The sequence below is a fragment of the Sapajus apella genome, unplaced genomic scaffold (genome assembly GCF_009761245.1).
Source record: "Sapajus apella isolate SASKATOON/1434 unplaced genomic scaffold, GSC_monkey_1.0 scaffold16, whole genome shotgun sequence".
Taxonomy (NCBI): Eukaryota; Metazoa; Chordata; class Mammalia; order Primates; family Cebidae; genus Sapajus; species Sapajus apella.
In genome coordinates this window covers 27,451,758-27,475,522 of record NW_022436956.1, presented here as the reverse complement: position 1 = coordinate 27,475,522, position 23,765 = coordinate 27,451,758, and the positions used below count along the sequence as shown (strand labels likewise).

General features: G+C 36.4%; 1 protein-coding gene and 1 pseudogene across 6 annotated transcripts in view; one reads left to right on the top strand and one right to left on the bottom strand.

The window, feature by feature from the left end:
* The window catches only part of ALKBH8 (alkB homolog 8, tRNA methyltransferase), a 65,820-nt gene that overhangs the window by 33,614 nt on the left and 8,441 nt on the right, over positions 1–23,765 (bottom strand). For all 5 annotated transcript variants that reach the window (XM_032285692.1, XM_032285697.1, XM_032285693.1 and 2 more), the window contains exons 3-7: positions 22,097–22,334; positions 19,847–19,978; positions 19,110–19,205; positions 17,579–17,683; positions 15,493–15,563 (exon numbers count right to left, since the gene is read on the bottom strand). In XM_032285692.1, coding sequence (XP_032141583.1) covers positions 15,493–15,563; positions 17,579–17,683; positions 19,110–19,205; positions 19,847–19,978; positions 22,097–22,334 — 642 coding nt within the window. The remainder of the gene's footprint in view (positions 1–15,492; positions 15,564–17,578; positions 17,684–19,109; positions 19,206–19,846; positions 19,979–22,096; positions 22,335–23,765) is intronic.
* Positions 12,591–13,248, top strand: LOC116556366 (annotated as a pseudogene). Its single transcript, XR_004270964.1, has one exon. The product of XR_004270964.1 is annotated as a trafficking protein particle complex subunit 1 pseudogene (transcript).

Here is a 23,765-nt window from a genome sequence, read left to right as displayed (position 1 = left end):
TTTTCAGGGCCAGCTTTGCGGACATACAACCTGTGTCCAGAGCGCTATGTACAGAAGGGTCCCACATTAGGATTAATGCTTTGCTGTCATTATTCTGAAATTCTTTTTTTTTTTTTTTCTGAGTTTCTTTTTCTTTCCTGAGAATCTCCTTTTCTTAATTAATAGGAGTATTCTTCTGTATCAAACTGACAATTCCTCATCTTTTTTTTTTTCCAACAGGCTTTTGGGGAATAGGTGGTGTTTGGTTACACGGATCAGTTTTTTAGTGGTGATTTCTGAGATTTTGGTGCCCCATCACCCAAGCAGTGTACACTGTACCCAATGTGTAGTCTGTTATCCCTCACCCCCCACCTTTGCTCCTAAGTCCCCAAAGTCCATTGTATCATTCTTATGCCTTTGCATTCTCATATCTTAGCTCCCGTTTAGGAGTGAGAACATACGATGTTTGGTTTTCCATTCCTGGGTTATTTCACTTAGAATAATGGTCTCCAATTCCATCCAGGTTGCTGTGAATGCCATTATTTTGTTCCTTTTTATCGCTAAGAAGTATTCCATCATCTATATATACCATATTTTCTCTATCCACTCGTTGGCTGATGGGCATTTGAGCTGGTTCCATATTTTTGCAACTGCAAACGGTACTGCTATAAACATGTGTGTGCAATTATCTTTTTTATATAATAACTTCTTTTCTTCTGGGTAGCTATGCAGGAGTGGAACTGCTGGATCAAATCGTACATCTACTTTTAGTTCTTTAAGGAATCTTCACACTGTTTTTCGTAGTGATTGTACCAGCTTACATTCTCACCAACAGTGTAAAAGTGCTCCTTTTTACCACATCCCTGCCACAATCTATTATTTTTTTTATTATGGCCATTCTTGCAGGAGTGAGGTGGCATTGCATTGTGGTTTTGATTTGCATTCCCCTGATAATTAGTGATGTTGAGCATTTTTTCATGTTTGTTGGCCATTTGTGTATCTTCTTTTAAGAATTGCCTATTCATGTCCTTAGCCCACTTTTTGATGGGATTTTTTTCTTGCTGATTGAAATTCTTATCTTTGAACTTGTGTTAAATGAAGTCTGATGTAACAATGGATAATGTGCATGAGCAAGGAGATACATGCAACATGCTTGTCCACAGTTCCTTGAGGCCCATTTGGGCAATGCGTCCACAATATCCCATGAACACAGAAAGTGTGACAGCACACGGAGACTCAGCATACACAGTAAGCCCTTTATGACTACCACTGAGTGAGAGGGTACACTGAGCCTCGAGGGGCCGCCAGAACTTGCTTCAAATGCAGAAAGAAGTCAATGGTGCTATAAGAAACACAAGCAACCAAGTGTTAAATTAAATTTTGCCTTAAGTTGCCTCCTTCTACGTACAGCCTAAAGGTTTCTTCATACATAGTGAGCTGTAATCTAACTGGATGTCTAAACAGACTGCTACCTACTCTTTTACCAGTCACTGAGTTTCACCCAATAAAGGTGGACATTTGTTCAGACAATGTCCAAATAAGGCAAATGCCAAGCTGTAACTAAGCCAGCTGTTTCTATACCTCACTTCCATTTTCTGTATGTCACTTTACTTTTTCTGTCCATAAATTCTTTCCAACCACTTGGCAGCACTGGAGTCTCCCTAATCTATTCTCGTTCAGGGAGTTACCCGATTTATGAATCATTCATTGCACAATTAAGCTTGTTTAAATTTAACTTGTCTAAAGTGTTTAACACAAGGAACCCTACCATTATATCCTTTCTTATTCATGTTACTTCCATGTGTTTGCTAATCACTTAACAGTGAAAATGATGATGTAGAAGAACAGAGAATGACAGGACAACCTGAAGGCTGAAAGAAAGAGCTCAAAGTAGCAGATTAGTGCAACAAGCCAGAAATGAAAGTTAATCACTTATTGTGATATAAGAGTATAAACAAGGGTCTAAAACCAAGGGAAGCACCAACTCCCTCTAGTCCCATGTTTCTCCACTGAACATTGCATGCATCAAGAGTGAGGTGGATCGTTGTGAATATGGGGACTGTCTCACTGCTGAGGGAGCCCTGAATGAAGCGCTCCAGCAGTTTTATAAACTCAGCGGTCAGGGGAAGGGTGAGGGGGAAGGACTACGAGTTGAAAAGTAACTAGTACTAAGTCAGAGTAAGGAAAATGTCTTTGAGGTTTCCAACTCCTCCCTCCACAAAAAGGCCTTGGCAGAGGTGACTGAAGAGGACCTCAGCCAAAGACCTCAGATAAAGAGATTGAGGAAAGCAGGTGTCTGGGCTAGGAACGTAAACAGGCATAAGAGCATGACTAGCCAGGGAGGTCTCAGCCCTTCATTACAACTCCACTTAGATTGTAATGCACTGGCTGTGCATCAAGTCTACTATCAGGAGGGCAGCTTTCCCTGTGAGGCCACCAGGGCCTTTGTCATCGCCTATGGTGAGGCCTGAAAAAAAAATCACACAGGGTTTCAGCCTGGAGCTAGACTCCTCAAAATTCATAATTCCTTTTCCTTCCAGTCCTTCCTTACTTATCAGCAAAACAGAAGACAGACAATGTTAGCAGAAGGTGCACAAATTAAGAAGTGAAATGAAAATTGTTATTGTGGAGTTAGTTTTATGCAGCGTTTCCACTATTCTGGTAAAAATGATCACGAATGTACAAGTACAAAATGCAAATTGTTTAAGTTTGGTGATTCCCAATAGCAAAGACATGGAATCAGTCTAAATGCCCATCAAGGATAGACTAGATCAAGAAAATGTGGCATATATACACCATGGAATACTGTGCAGCCATAAAAAGGAATGAAATCATGTCCTTTGTAGGGACACAGATGGAGCTGGAAGCCATTATCTTCAGCAAACAAACACAGGAACCAAAAATCAAACATATTCTCACTGAATAATGAGAACACATGGACACATTGAGGGGAACAATACACTGGGGCCTATTGGAGGGGTGTGGTGGGGGAAGGGAGAGCATCAGGAAGAATAGCTAATAGATGCTGGGCTTCATACCTAGGTGATGGGATGATCTATGCAGCAAACCACCATGGCACATGTTTACCTATGTAACAAACCTGTATATCCTGCACATGTACCCCGAACTTAAAAGTTGAAGACAAAAAAAAAAAAGTTTGATGATTCCACACATGAGTTACATGGTCTTACACTTGCGTTTAAAACTAGTGTCACACAGTATGAAGACAAATGGTAAAATTCATGCCAATAATTCAAAATTTAGATTTCTTTACACTGATGGCATTAAATAGAAAATAAAAACCACCCTGACAAGATGAGAAAGGCCACAGAAGGAAAAGCTTTACACTTTAGCACCTTTCTGGTCCATTTTCCTATGTTTTGAATAAGGAGTCTACATTTTCATTTGGAAATAGGAGTCTACATTTTCATTTGGAAATAAGCCAGCCCCATAATTTATATACCTGGCCTTGGAAGTTCTGCATTTTTTTAATGTTGTCTATTTTATGACAACAAAACACAAAAATACAATTTCTTCATATGCTTTCAAAGCCCCCATCTTGGTCAGATAAATATTCACTCCTATTTTATTATAGAGTTTCTGTTATTTTTTACACATTTTAGCCTTTATTTCTCTGAGACTTATTTTGGCATAAAATTTGACAGTATAGTTTTTTTTAAAGATAAAATTTTATTTATAAAATAAAATGTAGATTTCCTATGAAAATTATTCTTACCACATTCCATTATCAAAATAAGGTATTTTGAGTATTATCATATTTAAAGTATCTCTACCTTAACTAAATGCTTGTTAAAAGACCAAAAAATAAAAAGACTTTAAAAAAATGTTCAATCAATAAAGTTCCCCTGCAACTGCTGAATCATTCTGCTATGTGACAATTTTGCTCCACAGGAGCTTTTTCCAATTACTCTTTTTTGGTTTTACTTATTTTCTCTATTTTCAGAGATGGCAGAGTCAATAAAGATCACATGCCCAGCAAGCTTATAGGGCATGAATGAGGATAATGTTCAGTCCTAAGCAAACAAAAAGTTGAGACATTCTCATCTTATACAACTTTTACACATCTAAAATACAATAGAACAAAAATCCCAGACACAGTTAACAATCTGTCAACGAAGAAAAGTTAACATTCATAACAGAAAAGCACCTGAAGGAATAAACAGATCTCCATGTTGGCTAAATAGGATAAAGAAGAATATATTGCTACTGGGAACACGTCTGAGAAAGAAGACAAATTTAATCCTGAACCTTAATGGTTAGAAAGAGGCTGAGATCATTAACCTTTTTAGGGAAATCCCTAAAGAATGTCTGGACAAATGACAATATGATGTGAAAAATGATGTGTGATTCATAGAGAATGATAAAAGCTAAGAGTGGACAACTTACTATATTTAACTAGAGAAAATATTTTATAGCTGAAAGTCCACTTGTTTCTCACAACCCACCAAACAAAAATATTCTATAGTTGTGCTAACAATTTAATTTGACCCAAATGAAATGAGTTTGCTTTTTATTTTAAGCAGCAAAGAGAAAATTTCATAAAAGGTGATATCCCTAGAAGTATACTTTGCTAACTGGAAGAAAAGCTAGCTGATATGCCATATTTTTCCAGGGCTGAGGAATTGATAGTAATTTTGCCTTGGAGACACCTTGGAGACCAATGGCTGATGCCAGTGGCCTTTAAACCTTCTACCTACACCATATGGCCCGCTTCTTTAGAACACGTTAAAAGCAAGGCCCATCACAAACCTGTTTCCCTTCCCTGATTCCTACTGGAAAGAGATGTTTAAAAAACAACAACAACAACAACAAAAGCAAAAACACAAAACAACCTCCACACACAGGAGACTTAAATCCATTGCCTAAATTTCTTGAGAGTTAGAATCGCAAAATTACAAAGTCCTGTGAAACTCTAAGGAAAAGTGGCAATGTCACCAACACATTCTGTAATCAACATACAGGAACTCCCACTTGAAAGAGCCTGAAAGAAAACAAGTTCTACTCCCTTGTCCTGCAGCCAGCAGCAACTGTATAAGGTACAAGCCTCAATAATCTGGTCATGAGAGGAGAAAAACTGCACACATGAGCACACGGTGGTGCCCTATGGCATCAAAGAGTGGGCGCTGAAGTGTTGAGGGCAGCAGCCAAATACCACTGTGGTCCAAAGGCACTTATTTCTCATTGCTACTGAGAGAAAATGAGAGGCAGAACACCATTTAATGCTTCTGGTATAGAAGCTTTCCTAGTTGATCAGGTACGATGCACACATTTAGAGTATATATCTGGGAATGTGCCTGCAGTAATGCATATGTGAACTAGGCAAAATTAGATTCAGCAAAAGTTTTAAAAGAAAACACCACAAAAAAACTATTGTACCTGTAATCCCAGCACTTTGGGAGGCCAAGGCGGGTGGATCACGAGGTCAAGAGATCGAGACCATCCTGGTCAACATGGTGAAACCCCGTCTCTACTAAAAATACAAAAAATTAGGTGGGCATGGTGGTACGTGCCTGTAATCCCAGCTACTCAGGAGGCTGAGGCAGGAGAACTGCCTGAACCCGGGAGGCGGAGGTTGCAGTGAGTCGAGATCGCGCCATTGCCCTCCAGCCTGGGTAACATGAGTGAAACTCCTTCTCAAAAAAAAACCAAAAAAACTATTGTAAAGCAAAAGTCAGCAAATTCCACCTTTCAAATACAACCTTGACTTCCAAAACTAGGTCTCAGCTGCTGAACAAATAGATTCTGTCCTCTTTCTCTACATCCCCAAATACAGATGACTTTGAACTGTTTTGTCTAGCTGAGCTCAAGTGCCATGTAAAATAAAAATAAAACACATCTTTTTAGCTAATGGTCTAGACACTATCAAATGGCACAATAGAGAACAAAATATATGTTGCGTAACTGGAAAATAAGCTAAAAAAGAAAATGCTAAATTGGAGACACTTTAGCCACCATTGCATGTTCAATATTACAAATGCTTACCTTAAATGCCTAACAGATGATATGCTTATGTTTATGTGTTCACACTGAGACCACTTGCTTTGAGTTCTCACTTATCACACCATGGCTTCATTTATTTGCTTCATTTGTTTGCAGGAACTATGAAGTGAAATCCACCACCATTCAAAAATGGGCTCCCAAACCACTTCAATAAAATTAAGTTTTACTTTTTAATATGAAAAGGTTATAGAGGTCGTGAAATGTTTTAGCTTAAAGAATATTTTAAATTGTGTCTGTTTACTTGTTAGATTCTGTCTAGTACAACATTCAACAAATATTTTTGAATGAATGAATGAATTCATCATAAATTATGTATTTTTACAAATAGGGTGGTATATATTATATATTTGGACAGAAGACTTCCTAAATTCTATCTGTTTATTTTCTGGCCTTTCCTCCTTAAACAAAATAAACCATCAGATTCACAAAAAAACAAACTGAGACAGCTAGATTAATAACACTCATGGGTATATCTATTCCTGAGGCTCTAGATTGCACCCCATGTGGAAAAGTTCACTTAATATAGCATCTACCACAGTCTCTAGCACAGAATAGTTAGCTGCTGGCGGTGATGATCATGGCAATGGTAATGTTAATGGTCAAAGGAATAGAAGCCATAGTAGCTACTATTCCTATTCCCAACTGCGTATCAACTCCCTACGACAATTAAAATACAAGTATTCCATGTTCAACTTAAGACAGAAAGCACCAAAATTTTCTCCATGGTCAATTAAAAGTTATTAATAGGGATAAGCTAAAACCCAAGTCCCCCAACTTACCCAATGTTTAATTCGGCCCTGGTACAAACATCTCAGGATTTGAAACCAATATACATAGCCTTTAACTTCTTAAGTTTCCAGCAATGCACTGGACTATTTAACTGAATAATGATTAGAACTGCCATTGGGGGCCTATATTCATTTCTATTTATTCTTTGTCTTAAAGAATAAATCTAAAATCCCACTGCCCTTGGAGCTGATACCATACAGCTTTAGCATTTCAGCATTTTCTAACTCAATGGTATAAAATCCTATCTAAATAACAGAATCAACTGTGAGCTTTCTGTAAATATAGAAAGCCAGCCTTCATCTCAGACATTCTGAATCAGAATAAGACACAGTACCTGCTCTGGAAAAAGACAGCCTAGTAGGGGAAACAAAAAAAAAATCACAGGGACCTCAAAAACTCAAATATCAGAAATAGGCTATAAAACAAAGATGCTTACCATGTTTAAAGATATAAATGCTAAGCTTGAACATTTCAGCAAGGAAGAGAAATGATTAAGAAAAAAAAAGAGACCTGTAGGTATAAAGAAAAACCAGACATTCTAAAACAGAAAAATGCCATAAGTGAAATTAGGATATCAATGAATGAGCTTAACAGCATGTTAATACAGCAAAATAAAGAATTAGTGACAGAAGAAACTATTTGGAGTAAAGCATGGAGAGACAAAACATAGAAAACACAGAAGACAGCATAAGTAAAATTTTAAAATATATAGAAAAAAGGTAAACGAAGAAAGGATGGGACAAGGGCAAAAATCTACAGAAGCAATGACTAAGCATTTTCCAAAAGTGATGGAAAAACTCAATCTACAGATTCAAGAAACCCAGTAATTCCCAAGTGGAATAAACAAGCCCATCAAAATAAGCAGAATAAGCAGGATCATAAAAACACAATAAAAGATAAAAGAAAAAAATCTTAAGAACCTAGAGAAATAAACGAAAGTCACCCTCAAATGTAACAAGAGCAATAACATAAGCCACAAAAAAGTAAATGAAATCTTTAGTGCATGAGGAAAACTTAGTGCATGAGGAGACTTTTGGGAATGATGGATATGTTCATTATCTTGAGCATGGTGAAGGTTTCATGAGCACTTATTAGGTACGTGCAGCTCATGGTATTCCAATTACATCTCCACAAAGCAGTTTTTAACAGAAAACATGGGATGCAATAAAGAATTACTTAGAAGCAAAATTTATTATCATAGAATTACATGTCAAGAATATTTGACACCAGCCAGGTGTGGTAGCTCATGCCTAAAATCCTAGCACCTTGGGAGGCCAAGGTAGGGCAGACTGCTTGAGCCTAGGAGTTTAACACCAGCTTGGGCAACATGGTGAAACCCTGTTTCTACAAAAAATACAAAAATTAGCTGGGTGTGGTGGCTCGGGCCTGCAGTCCCAGCTACTGGGACAGCTAAGGTGGGTGGGTCGCTCGAGCCTGGGAGGTCAAGGCTACATTGAGCCATGGGTGTGCCACTGCACTCCAGCCTGGGGGACGGACAAGACCCTGTATCCAAAAAAAAAAAAAAAAAGGAATATTTGCCATGATCTGAATTGATCAACTGGTAGACAGTGTGGTCATTAACCAGACCAGGAAACCCAGAGAGAGCAAAGATTTTGTTGTGTATGGGAGAATGACATTGGGAGGTGAATGGCTGAAAACAAAAATGATGATCTCTGATCTGGGCAAATTAAAATGCCTTTTAGAATGTGGGGTATTCAGGTCTAATACCTAAGGGGGAAAAAATCAAGGTTGAAAGTATTTCTGTATCCCCCAGAATGCCCAGGACAATGCTGGTCACATAGTGAAGCTCTTTTAACCACCATCCATTTAACCAACCAACATGCTCCACTCCTTCTATAATGCATACTCATCCCTGAATATTTGTTCATGATAGACAATTCTCCAATATGTTCATGCATTTCTATTCTCACCAATAGAGCTATATGCTTAACAAGTCAAATTGTGTATGTTACCAAATCTCCGTGCCAGTTACCCTTATCATTGTAATTATTTAATATTATATAAATGAATGAAAATTGAGAAAAGACAGCCTTTTTCTATAGAAACCCAGTTGAATATTGTAGAATGATTCAGTAAAGGTAAAAAAAATAAATATAATGTTACAACATATGTGAAAATTTGATAATAAAATATTGGAAATAAAAACATCAAAATGTAAAACCCCACACTTAGATGGTTTCATGAATGTCTTTAAATGTTTGCCTCGCTTTAAAGAAATGAAACTGGAAAGACAAAGCAGACTATGGTCCCTCACAGAAACAAAGACCTTAGCCCCACCACAAAATGATGAGTGAACCTGTACGTGTTAAGTTAAAATGTCTGCGGTATACATGTATCTTTTATAATTATTATTCCCTAATTTAAGTGCAGCCAACTGGTAGTTTCAACTACATAACCTAAGTGGGCTTCCACTCTAGTTTTCTGAACTCCATTGATTTTTCTAAATTTTATTCTAATTCTGCAATCTAGCTAGAGTGATATAATGCTGCTTTCTTGCTTCAAAGTAAATGCACATAGTTCTAACTGAAAAGACAGAAGAATCGATACTCTAAAGGCTCCAAATACAGCAGAATGTTCTATTTTATGACGTCATGCCATGAAACAGACTCTGTTAGCAGACTGCTGGCTGAAACAGGTATATTTCTTTGCCATTATCCTTACTGAAGGGGCTTAAATAAAGGAGCTTCTACTCAACCGTAAGAAGATAAAGAGTACATGTTAAGAACTGTCAGCACTGAGTCTTATTTGCCCAATTTATGCAAAAGGGAATGCTGGCTTCCAAGAAATCCTGAAAGATGAGAAAATTACACAAAAATAGAATCTTCAGAACACAAGTTACTAGGGAAAGTGCTTCTAAGTGAAAATAGAATTCAATGCATAAAAGCTGACATGATCAAACAAGGTAGAGCGTTTATTTATTTCTGACCCACAAACCAGTAGATCTACTTGTCTATTCCAGAAGTTTTGAATGTTAAAGATACATAGGATAAAAGGCAAAATGAAGACTGGCCCAATGCCACTTTAATTATACTGTGATGCAACTAAATATCCCACGTGAGAATTATGCTCTTTTTCCTATCTACATTAATATACATATACAGCCATATAGAAGTCATGGCTTTAGATACAAACCACACACACACAGTGAGTGAGTGAGAGAGAAAGAGAGAGGGAGAGAGAGAGAGAGAGAGGGAGAGGGAGAGAAGGAGAAACATACACGCACCAGGATGACAGATCTTTTTAATGCCAAGGGCACTACAGAGAGAAAAAAAAAATTCTCAGATAAGCTATAAAGAACGAGAGAAAGGAGAGAGGAGCTACACAGCAGGGACAATTCATTCTTCAGAACTTCAGGAAATGCAAACATTCCAAGGACTCTCAGACAAGAACGAAGTGTGGAGCCTGGATAAGATAAAAACTAGAAGAGGTTATTTGGCTTCTCAGGCTGTAAACATTGCTTATATAGGCAAATACTGAGGGCTGAATTTGAGGTTGGAGATGAAGTCAGTACGACTGTAGTCCAAACTGTATTGTTGTTTTAAGTAGTATAAAGAAAATGTCTGGGTGTTTTTTCCAGTTTGTGCTAAAGATCTGAAAATAATAAAACATTTGTCTATTAAAACAAGAAACTCTTAGAATAAAAGTACCCTACGAGTCATTCTGATTGACCAGACTGGGAAAACAAAACAAAAACAATGACCCAAAAAAACTCATTTAGCCAGGTACTTCAAACAACGCATAAATAATTTTTACTCAGTACCCTATGACAGGAGATCAGGCTGGACTCGATAGGTATTTGCTGAAACCATGACCCTGGAAAGAGTGAAAGATGTGGCCCTCTATAGCAAGACATTCAGCAGATGGGTCTTCACTATCCAACTATCCAATTATCCGCACCCACTGAGTTGCAAACGTCATTATAATAAGAAATGTTTACTGATGAACGAACTTCCATAAAATTAATGCTTGCCCAAATATCTCTCTCTCTTCAATATTAGCAGCTCTCTCTGCCCATCATGACTAATCCCTTTGGTCAGTCTCTTAGTGAATGTTGATGATATAAATATTAGCCAGTGCAATGCAAATGCAAAACTCACTGCAACTGCAATTCTCGAAAAAGATGGACTTCCTGAAGCTGATAAAAGGGATATCAGAGAACCATTTAAATCACATGCAAATTCATTTAACATTTGAAAATCTGGCAGAGTCAGGACTTTTACAATGAAGAGAAAAATAACACAACAGTGATGCACTCTTTATAGTCAAGCTGTAAAAGTCAAATAAAGGAATTTTTATCATGCTGTCATATTTTATAAGAAAAACAAAACCAAAACAAAGTTAATGTAACTCATTCTTTGTTGAAAAATCTGTACATAGTTATAATATAATCTAAACATTGTTAAATAAAATTTTTCTTTAAAAACTATCTTCATAAATTTTAGTTTCATTTTCCCAGATAGGTCCTCATCAAAAGTTTTTTTCTTATTTATAATAGAAGTTAGGTAGTGGTTTCAGGGAGATGCACATTAAATAGCTATTTTCATTGTCAGCTGATCAATTCTTTGATCAATTCAGTATTTGATGAATTGAGTATCTGCCCAACAACATTACTAGTTTATTATCATAAAAGGTTATAGCAAGGGCATCTCTCAAAACATGCCTGGCCAGCAAGGGCAGGTTGCAATTTACAGCAGCACAAACCTATCAGTGAAGGATTATCTAAAAACATAAGCCTTGTAGACTTCACAGGTGTATGTTATTGTCCCATATCCCGATGCAGCCTACTCCTTAGATAGTTCCGTAAGCTCATCCTTGGTTAGGGGAGCACTGAGTATTTGAGATGGAAAGAAACTGGCTGGTTCCTTGATTAAATCGCTGACCTGAGCCAACAAGTTAAAACTTTTGGAACTAGCCTTCCTTGAGACACCTTGTTATATGAGATAGTAACTTGTTTTTCTATGTAATCATTTTTATTTGGGGTTTCTGCTATTACTTGCAGCTAAAAGCATCCTTACTTACACACATATCGTACATATTTCGAAGGTACAAAGCCTTAAAGAAAATCACAACTTAGCTGTAGAAAGAAAACTAATATATTTGAAAAAAATCAAGACTATTTTTGCTTAATATAAAATGTACACTATTTTTAGACATACTATGAGTTTTAAGAAGAATATGCTCCAATAGTCATAAAAATAAAGTATTTAAATAATAAAGCATTTAAGATTTATATTAAAGTTAAGAATGCCTCATGGGAATAACATGAGTTGGAACATTTAAGAGTTAAAAAAGATCTTGGAAATTTCCTGGAAAAGAAAAGTAAAGAATTAAAAATAACATCAAAGACTTTAGCTGAGTCTTTGACGTTATATTTAAGTCAAATAAAACAAAAAGGCATTACAAAAAACAAAACAATAACGTCACTGACAAAATTATTACAGTAAAATGGAAGCTACCATGGGCAGCTTAAAACAACTGAGGATGTCAAAGATGAGAAAATAAGGAAATAGGGCCAAAGGTATAGCACTCAGATTCTAGGTGTGGATCAAGGTGCTAGGAGGAAATTCAAGTAATTACACAGCATCGATAAATAAATAAATCAGAGCAGCACAAGTTGCAAGTGTAGAAAGCCATCTTTTTCATGACCCCTTGAAACCCCACTTCTAGGTTGTGGGAACATGAGCTTCCTTCTGTTACGGAAGCAAAGGCTTTAAGTAAGGAGCCTTAGAACAGATACAGCTCAAGGAGCATATCTTAGAACAGATACACTCATGGATTGCACTACAGCAAATGGCACCGCAAGAAGCAAGCAGGGATTCCCAAGGAGGAGGAGTACAAGCTGATGTACGGGATGCTCTTCTCTATCCGCTCCTTTGTCAGCAAGATGTCCCCGCTAGACATGAAGGATGGCTTCTTGGCCTTTCAAACTAGCCGTTACAAACTCCATTACTACGAGACGCCCACTGGGATCAAAGTTGTCATGAATACTGACTTGGGCGTGGGACCCATCCGAGATGTGCTGCATCACATCTACAGTGCGCTGTATGTGGAGCTGGTGGTGAAGAATCCCCTGTGCCCCCTGGGCCAAACTGTGCAAAGTGAGCTCTTTCGCTCCCGACTGGACTCCTATGTTCGCTCTCTGCCCTTCTTCTCCGCCCGGGCTGGCTGAAGCAACCTACCTCATGTCTCAGCAGAATTAACATCTGCCTGGGGCCCTTCCGAACCTGTGCCACCTGAGGGCTCCCACTGTAAGCCCCCATCCCCCCGACTGTAAGCCCCCATCCCCTCCACCCAGAACAACAGCCTAAAGGCCTGCCTCGATGCTCTCCTCCTACCAGAATGAAGCCCCCAGAGTTCCTCCACCTTCAAACCAGGCCCTCTCCAGTTTTATCCCCTGCCTGACGCTGTGAGAAGCACAGAATAAACTTTTTGTCACTCAAAAAAAAAAAAAAGTTTGAAAAACACTTTCACATACATTACCTCATTTTATTTCTATCACATCCTTCAGCCAGGAAAGAAATATTATTAATCCCATTTTAGAGATGAAATAAAGGCCCAAATTTAGTAGACTGTTTTAAATCACATTATAAGCTGAAATAAACATTATAAACTGAAACTTATAAGAGTTTTAAGAATATGCTCAAGTAATCAAAAAAACTTTTTTTTCAAAATTACAATGATTCATTTACTCTCCAAGGTGTCTTTTAAAAGAAAATCAAGTCAGGCACAGTGGCTCACACCTGTAACCCCAGCACTTTGCAAGTCCAAGGGGGGTGCATCATGAGGTCAGGAGATTGATACCATCCTGGCTAACATTGTGAAACCCCGTCTCTACTGAAAATGCATTAGCCAGGTGTGGTGGCACATGCCTGTAATTCCGGCTACTCAGCAGGCTGAGGCAGGAGAATCACTTGAACTGGGGAGGCAGAGGTTGCAGTGAACTGAGATCATGCCATCGCACTCCAGCCTGGGCAAAAGAGCGAGACTCCATCTCAAAAAAAAAAAAAAAAAAATCTGCTGTTCCTGTCATAACTTATGCACACTTTCCAGCCATTACAAAGATGGCTTTAACCAAAAGTCATTCAAATTGGCAGCTGAAAATTATAGAGACACCAAATGGAGATAAGGAATGCAGCAGATTTTCAGTTCAACTAAAGGGCAAATTTTCCCTTCTTCAGTATTTCTATTTAAAAACTGTGAAATGATCTTCTAGGGCACTAGGGGGAGGGGGGATACTGAGTCCACATTTCTCATATTTCCCTGGGAAGGGAGGGAACTTCCCTAGGAATAAAAAGTACAAAGCACACTTCTAGTTTTCTTCCCAACCCTTCACTTACAACTCTCCAGAAAAGAAGGCATACCTTTGTTTATTGGTTACTCTGAAGCCAAGCTCACTTGGCTCAGCCCTTTCCTCTCGTTTTCAGAGCCAGCTGGTTTGCAGGAGCTAACACATGTCCTGTTAGAGGAGCTCCTTCACAGGCACAGCCTCTGCTTCTATGGGGAAGGTCTGCAGTTCTCCAGCTATGCCAGTGACAAGGTCAGCATGTGTCTTTAATTCAGGGGTGAAGTATTAACAAGTTCACTTGGCTACAGATCTAAACTCATGTTCTGCCATCAGTTTTCTCAGTAGTAAAGTTAACACTCTAGTCTCCAATTATCTTTTGTCTCATTTCTCAGTTGGTTACACAGTTAGGAGGAAAAAGTGAAGATGTCCTTTACTAGTCCCTAAAGCTACAAGCAAGGATAGGTGACAAAAATAAAAAAGCAACCAGAGAGAGGAGTGCTTTTTCCTCCCTGATCTCGTTATTTTTGAAAGCACCTGTATTTAGTACTTATACACATAGTTAATAAGACGGTTTTGTCATAGCAAACAGCACTAATTATCAAGTCATAGTGTCAACATGATTATACAAGCTCTGGAAAGGTTAAGAAGCCAAAGCACTGAAGATCTAATGATGGAATTTATACAAATATGAAAAAACAAAAATGAATAGTTTTTGCCTCCAGGAACAAAATCAGAATTTGATACAGCCTCTAGTTAGATTAGATGACCTCATATTTTAAGGACTCGTCTAGATTTAAAATTCTGATTTCAATCCAAAAATCTGTCTGTAGGTTGCATGGATCACTTCAAATCACATGTAATATTTTCTTTTAGTGGCTCAAGCAAAGTGCAGCTACAGAAACAAATTAATGAATAAACATGAGTCTCTTTTTCTTCATCTATAAAAATGAAGATATTACCCTCTACTGCTCAGAGTTTTTGAAGGGACTGAATCAGGTAATACATGGAAAAAGTTCATCAAAATTCAGAACACAGAATTTTGTTTCCCTTTTCTATGGCCTGCAGTTACTATCTTTTGCCACTAGATGGCAATGCTGCACCAGTAGGTCAAAAAAACAGGCCAAATTGCAGCAAGGAGACTCTAGATGTTGTTTAACTGCTAAAAGTTGGTGTAAAAAATTAAATTTCAAGTTGTTTCCTGGCATCTGATGAGGTGACAGATAAAACTTTGGACATTTAAAAGAAGAGGACACTAAAAAGAAACCAAAGTGTTAATGGTGCCCTTATTTTTCATTTTTAAATCTTAATTCATTTTCATTAAGAATGCAGATAATCTTTGAAAAGGGCATTGTACAAGGTAAGATGCATGATAATAACTAATAAAAATGAACATTTACCTCTGACCCCAAACTGAGAGAAATGATCTCATCCTCAAAAGCAGAATGCGTGTCAATATGAGCGGGAATTCCTGAGATGGAAAACAGGACAACACGTCACTTCATTTTTCCTTTTAGTAGATTTAAGATGGCTGTAAGTATAGACTTATGCTATTGTGGTGAAAAAACTGCTTGATAATCAGGAAGGTACTATAATTTTGCTTAAAAGGAAACATTTAGAGTGAATGTGACTAGCATATATTAAAATAAATACAAACTAAAAATACCTGAAGTGGAAGTGCCATTGGGGTTTGATCGAAAATCAAGGCTCAGGAGCCACTGATTAACTAGGACACTTAACACAATTCTAGCCCAAGAGAAAAATGTAAAACACAAATACAAAAGTCATTTTTACCCTCGAACACTGGGTTCCCAACTACTTGCAGAACAAAAGCAATAACCAGGTATAAAGACTAGGCATATCAATAATTACGATATGGCCTTCTCCACTGATCCATTAATTTACATTATTGAGCACCTCTTAAGTAAAAGAAATGTTGCCACACAGTGAGGGTATACAAAGCAAGTAAGAGGGTCCCTATTTTCAAAGAGCTTACAAACCAATGGAAAGACAGCTAGGCTAGAAAGGTAAAGAAGAAATGCCTTAGCTGACTAGTTAATCTGGGGTCAAGCTCACTTGGCTCAGCCCTTCCCTCTCATTTTAAGAGCTAGCTGGTTTCTAGGAGCTAACACATACTCCTCCACGTTTCATCCTATAGGAGCAGCCTCTGCCTCTTTAAGAGTGGCCCCAGCCTCTGCACTCTGCAGGATCGGCCTGGGCCTCAGCTCCAGATGTCTTGCTGTGCCAGAGGCCAGGTCAGCATGTCTCTCTAATTCAGAGGTGTAGTATTCACAAATCCACTTGGCTACAAATCTAAAGCCATCAGTCTACATTGTAATAAATGTAGAAAAGAAAACAAAACTCTATAATAAAACCCTTAAATTAAAGAGGTCATTAAGTGTGGGGCCCTAATCTTTTAAGTAGAGGCTCTCTCTCTCTCCATGCACATGCACACACACACAGAAAAAGGCATGTGCGGACACCGAGAGAAGGTGGCCAATGACAAGCCAGGAAGGGAGCCATCACCAGGAACCCAATCCACCGGCACCTTGATCTTGGACTTCCCAGCCTCTATACTGTGAAAAAATTAATTTCTGTTGTATTTTTTTTTCTCTCTTTTCTTCATATGAGCTATGGCTTTGTTTTTTTTTTTTGAGACGGAGTTTCGCTCTTGTTACCCAGGCTGGAGTGCAATGGAGCGATCTCGGCTCACCGCAACCTCCGCCTCCTGGGTTCAGGCAGTTCTCCTGCCTCAGCCTCCTGAGTAGCTGGGATTACAGGCACGCGCCACCATGCCCAGCTAATTTTTTGTATTTTTAGTAGAGACGGGGTTTCACCATGTTGACCAGGATGGTCTCGATCTCTTTACCTCGTGATCCACCCGCCTCGGCCTCCCAAAGTGCTGGGATTACAGGCGTGAGCCACCGCGCCCGGCCGCTGTATTTTTTTTTTAATTTCTGTTGTTTAGCCAAAAAAATAAAAAAATAAAATGCTTAAAATCATTTGATTACTATAAATATCAGATGAAGATGCTGCCAACAAGTATAAGAAATTAATAACTTAAAGATTTTTCACCAGAATGTCATCCTGTAATTGTCTCCCATGTTCTCAAACACAGAAAGAAGAGAATGATCATCCAACCAATTAGCCTTCTTCTATCTATAAATTATTCGGTTTCTTCCATTACACATCTCCTGTGTTTTTCAGACCAATGTCTTATCTCTCTAAAGGAAATGCTGAGAAGGAAACAAACCAAAAAAATCCCAAACAGTGATTTGTGTCAGTGTGTTTACACTTTGAAATGCAAGTTCTTCAAGGGATTAAAGTGTAGGTTTGCAAGGATTGAAATCAACACAAGTAACAAACATAAGCAAGGCATGAGAGAGTTAATTTGAGCTTAAAAATAATATATTTGCTCTTAGAGAATTACATCATCTACTCAGTTCCGAAATATATGACTACAATTTTTAAACAAGAACTACTCACCGTGACCAGGTTCATACTGATTTATGGTCATTTGATCAGGTTTATGTTTAATGTAACCTTCCCTCAACCATTTCTCCAAAAATCTATCACAAATGTCAGGAAGGCCTAAAATGAGTAATCATAAAGACAAAACATTAAAATATTTGTTTTGCTTGTTTTACTCAAGAATTTTAAAAGTCACTGTTTAAAAATCACTGAGCTTTTAATTTAGTAATTATTAATTAATAATTATTATTAATATAATAAACCACAAGTAAAGCAAAATTAAAAAACAGGAATCTTTTAAAGTTATTTCACTGATTTTTTTTCAGATAAAAAGTTTAAAAGAGCAATAACAACAGTTTTGGTATTTTGTAAAATAGCAATAAAATTATAAAAAATATACTATATATTGAAACTGTCCACTTTCTTTGTTATTTTAAATTATACCATTTATTTTAAATATAATTATTTTAAATTATTTCCCTTAAAAAAACAAACTTTCCAAAGTGGAACTAACTTACTTTTATTAGAGTCATAAAAGTTGTTTCACGATGGAAGAAAAGCCTTAAGTAAGTCCAAAGTCATTAAAAAAAAAACAGATAAATTTAACTCCAATAAATAATTATAGCAATTATATCAGAGGATTAAAGCCAGAATATACAGTAAATTCTTAATCAATTAGACACTTCATTGGAAAAAAAAAAAAAAACCTGGCAAAGGATATAAAAAGGAATTCATAGTAAAGGAAATACAAATGACCAACCTTACCAGTAATCAAGAAATTACAAATTTAGAAGCTTTACAACACCACAAGTTGTTAGGGGCGGGGGGCAATGGGTACACATTTGGTGAGAATATGCTGGTACAGCTGTTTTGGGAGGCAATTTGTCAGTATGTATTAACATTTTTTAGCGAATCATAAACTTCAACATCACAATTCTACTTCTTAGTAGTCTCCCTTAAGAAACTCTTACACAGTGTATAAAGAGGCATGTACAGAGATATTCACTACAGCATTACTTACGAAAGCTAAAAAACAGAAACAACCTACAGGCCTATCAACAGGGAACTATTTGAATAAGCTATTACGGATCATTCAGTAAAATGAAAATCTATATAAGCTTTTCAAGACATATAGTGGAGGAAAAGAACAAGCTGGGTTGAAATATGTAATACATGGAATATAAAATATATGCAATGCCATACAATACTACATATGTCAACAACTGGGTACTTTTATTGTTGTCTATATTTTAATCTAAACTCATTTTCCATTTTTAAATGGAAAAGTATATAATAAACTGTTAGTAGTATGTACTTCTGAGAAGAAGCATGGGAATAAGGACAACAATGAAGAACTTCAGCTCTATCCAGTTTGAAATATTTTTACAACAAAACTATACAGTTTATCTAATTAAACCGTTTTAAATCCATTGTTCTGAAAGTTTATCTACAAATGACAAATGAAACATAATCCCCCAACTATAATATTCTATTAATAGATTAAATTTTTTGAGCCAGAATTTATTATGTATTAGCAATTACTTACCGCCAGATAATGGCTTATCTTTATCTACACTGTTGTTCTCATAGTGGAACTCATAACCAAAATGCTTTACTCTTCTGTGTTTTAAGGATTTTTGAGCTGTGTGAAGAGAATAAAGTAAACAATTAAGAAGGAAAAGAATTGCATTCCTTTGCATATTTCAGTCAACTTTTTGAGTAAGGATTAGTTTAGTAACGGCAATTTCTGTTAATTGCTAAATTATGGCCTTTAACAAAATTAGCCATTCTGCCTTATATTTGTTGTTATTTCAAGTCTAAAATTGTAACAAACTCTTCAAGAGCGTCGCCCAATCAATCTGAAAACTAAACATGTACACTATCATTCACAACACTGCCAATGAGCTGGAAAGAGTCAGAAAAACTCCAATTTGCAAAGATCTCCAGGAAGCTCTCACTACATCATAATAGTTTGGTACTGAACCAGTAGTTCCTCAAGGGAAATTTGCCTTAGGGTGGGAAGGAATGAATAAAATAAGTGAAAAGGCTTATACAAGCTATATAAATGTTGGGTAATAAATATTAATCGATTTGGAGTTTAAATTTGATCACTATCTAAATGTTATTTATTATTAATGTTCCCCAGAGCTGTCGATATGACTTGCCTAACATTGGATCCAGGCTGGTTTCAGTAATTTTGAGGAAATATTAATAAACCAAGAAAGAGAAAAAGAAGAGTTTCGCAGAAACTTTTAAATATCAGATTTTGAAAGTTTTACTTACAGTTTTGATTGTCTGTATCTTCTGTCCAATCAACACTTTCTAAAAGCATTTTCTCATCCTCAGAAGAAATTATTTCTTCTACTACCATGAGTCCTGGAGGTAAGGCTTGAGGCCTCAACTCCTTCCATTGTGCTATGGGAAACCAAATTTAAATAGTCACATGCAAAAAAGTTCCTATATACAAAAGATTCTGCCCAATAACTCTTTATCAGTTCACAAAACTTTGAATACTCATTTTTGGAAATAAGATTGCTGAAAGGCACACAACATATCAAAAGTGCAGAAACAAAGACCATGATCAGTGGTGGTACATTTTGTCCACTGCAATTAACAAGAGCAAACAGAACAGTATTTATTTAAGTGTTTGGTGTGAACATGATTAAGTCACTTTTAAAATCTAAGAGACAAGGTTTCTCATAGTAGCCACAGTATGCACCTCCATTAATAAGTCAGATAGTCTAAATAATGAATACAATAATTTAAATGCTCATTTTTGCTCTTAGGCTCTTGATACTAGCTATGGTCACACAACAGAAACAAATGTAAAATAAAATACAACTTTCTAAAAAAAATACGAAGTATCATTTATGAAGAATTACTTAGCAGGTACTAAAATGATTTAAGTTCTGTGTCCTTCAAAGTTTTAGATAGGTATAGCACTAGAAGGAAAAGAAAAAATAATCTGCTATTAGACAAAGGTAATAGTGTATTCACATTCATTGTTAGGGATCTGATCATTGATTTTATACACACAATTTCTGAAGCTTTTCTACCAGGCAGTTTTCTGCCAGGCAGATTAAATCTTTGAATTATTTAATTCACAAAAATAGCAAATATTTACTAGATTCTATTAATAACATTTCAGAAACATGAATAGTAAATCATTTGCTAAATACATACCACTGCCTACTATGTGCCAGACATTATATTATTTATTCAAATTACATAAGGAAAACTTTGGAAAGAATTCCTTAAAGACCAGTAATTTACAGTGTATGTAATTTGGATTTAGTTTCTGAAATATGTTTTATTTAAAAGAATTGAAAATATCTCTTCTATTTGTTATTCAGTGCTACCTGGTAGCAGATATCTAAACAAGCATTAAACTATTTGTGACACAATTCTGTTCTCAGTTAGAAATGATTTTCAAGGTTATAAATGCGATTGCCAGACTCTTAAAAGTACATATGGATCTAATTAAGAATTTCAAATAAAGAACAATCCAAAACTTACTTTGTGCAATTTCTTACTGAGCATTCACCATGGAGAATGAGGGTAAACCCAATGACTATTTTCTGATCAAAACTTACTCCTTAGCCATTCGGTTTTTAAAAACTGACCAGAAACATGTAAAATATGAGGATAATCTACTTTCCAAAATATGTAAAGCTTAAGTCAGATTTAAAATTAAACACATATGAGCACTGAGAAATACAATTTCTAAAATATATCTTTAAAAGAGTCTGTAAAAGTTTTCAAGTCTCATTTTACAAAAACAGAAATTTGAGCAGATGAGTCACCTGCTCACTCCTAGGATATCTAAAACAGGGCTCTTTTATTGCCTAAATAGGTGGCAAATGAATATATGATTAGATGTCTAAATCAAAGTTCATCTCAATACATCTCATTTCCATGGGACAGAGGTAATCACTCCAGTACAATTCTGTAAATCAGCATATAAAGCCATACTTTAATTAATTAAATTATTCAGTTCCTCAATCACACTATCCAGTGACTACTGTACTGGACAGCACAGACAGGAACATTTTTACCATCAAGGAAAGTTCCATTGGACAGCAGTACCAGAAAGTTTTAGGACTCTTTGGTACCTACAGGTGCTTTGCTATAAATATGAAGATTGGCACAAGATCATTTGGATCACAATTCATTCTTAAGTGATAAATTCAAAGCTCCTCGGTAGACATATCAAATAAACAGGTAATCCGAACCCTCATTACTAAACATTGAAAAACACAAATTAGGCAGGAGGGCTCCAAAATAAGCCATGTGCCTAACAAATATATTGTTGATTGGTGGGACCAGCTCGGTAAAGGCAGGTTGTATCTTATTCACGTCTATACTGCCAACTACTTGTCCCATGCCTGGCACAAATAGCTGCTTAAAGAATATTTGTTAAAGTAAAAGGGGCTGCTAACCTGCATCCTCATTTTGTTTCACAATAACTGGACCTCCCAACTTAAATCTATGAAAACACACAAAAGAACCATTTTTTAAAAGATAATTGTATACCTTTTTCCACAAAATTCAAATACAGAATGATCTTTCGCCCTAAATCATCCACTACTTCTTTTCCATTGAGGGTAACATAGGCTGTCTTAGATTCTTCTGTAGTTTTGTATCTTGCAAATGAGTAGGGCTTGTTAGGTGGCATTAAGAGAGCATCCACCAGTCCACATTTCTCTAAAACCGGGAGCAGCTGGTTTCTACTCATACCATTACCCAAACCACCATTGGCGACAACGAGGCTCTTAAAAAAAACAAAGAAACAAAAAGAAAGTAACATGAGCAACTGATATCAACCCACTGATTTTAAAATAAGATTATTTTTTAAATAAGATTTCTACAAAGATATAATTAAGAAAAAAAAAGGTTTCATTGTAGAGGTTGTTTGGTTTGCCAGTTTCATACAAAGCATGTAAACCAATTCACCAAAAATTTGGGGAATAAAAAGGACTCCTATATTGTAAATAATATTGATTTTTAAATAGCCTATTTCACAAAATATTCATTTCTAAATGACCATAAATGCAAAGTAAAACACAACTATTATTCAGAAATATAAATTTAGCATAATGAAAGAGAAGGAAAAGAAGAGAATGCATAGTTAAATAATACTTGCTTTTTGCAAAACTGTTCTATATGCTTTTATCTACTTAATCCTCATTAACATAATCTTCACAAAGTAGTGAATTTATTTGGGTAATATCAGCCCCATCTCATAGAAGAATGTCTGACAAATTAGGTTAAGGTGGCAATTAGGGGTGGGTTTAAACCTATTTCTGGGCCGGGTGTGGTGGCTCATGCCTGTAATCCCAGACCACCTGACGTCAGGAGTTCGAGACCAGACTGGCCAACATGGTGAAACCCTATCTCTACTAAAAAATCAAAAAAATTAGCTGGGCATGGTCGCAGGCGCACTTGGTAGGCGGAGGCAGGAGAATCGCTTGAACTCTGGAGGTTGTAGTGAGCCAAGGTCACACCACTGCACTCTAGCCTGGGCAAAAAGAGCAAAACTCTGTCTCAAAAAAAAAAAAAAAAAAACCTATTTCTGCCAGTTTCCAGAATCCACACTTTTAATATACAATGTTTACTAAAAATTAAAAGTAAACGTACTATTAGCTCAAAGAAAAATCAATTATAGGTTCTATTGAGCATAATTAGGAAAAAATTTTCCACTAAGGAAATTCAATCTAAGTAATTCAGTCAGTTCACAATGAAAATTTTTCCTTTGTAAGTTTCACACTTACTTCCTGCTATTTGTAGACTCCTGCGCTAAACTTTATTCAAGGATATTTGGCAGAGATGAATGGGGAGTGTCTTATAGTATTCTGATGTTCATGGCCTAGCACCTTTATAGTCTTTATACTTAAAAACTATCCTATACAGTGTAAAGATTTTTAATGTATGATCTATGACTTCTAAAAACATTTCAATATAACAAAAGAAAGCCATGAATGGCCTACTCTCATCAGTTTCTTCATTTATACCAGGTGTTGATGAAGAAGTTTTTCTGAGATGAGGTAGGTAGTAAATATTTTAGGTTTTGCAGGCCATAAAAGTTTCTGTCACATAGTCTTAGTGTTATTTTTTAACAACACTTTAAGAATGTAAAACCCATTATTTTGCTTACAAGCCTTATTTTGTCTAAGGACAGTAGTTTGCTAACCCCTAATTTAAT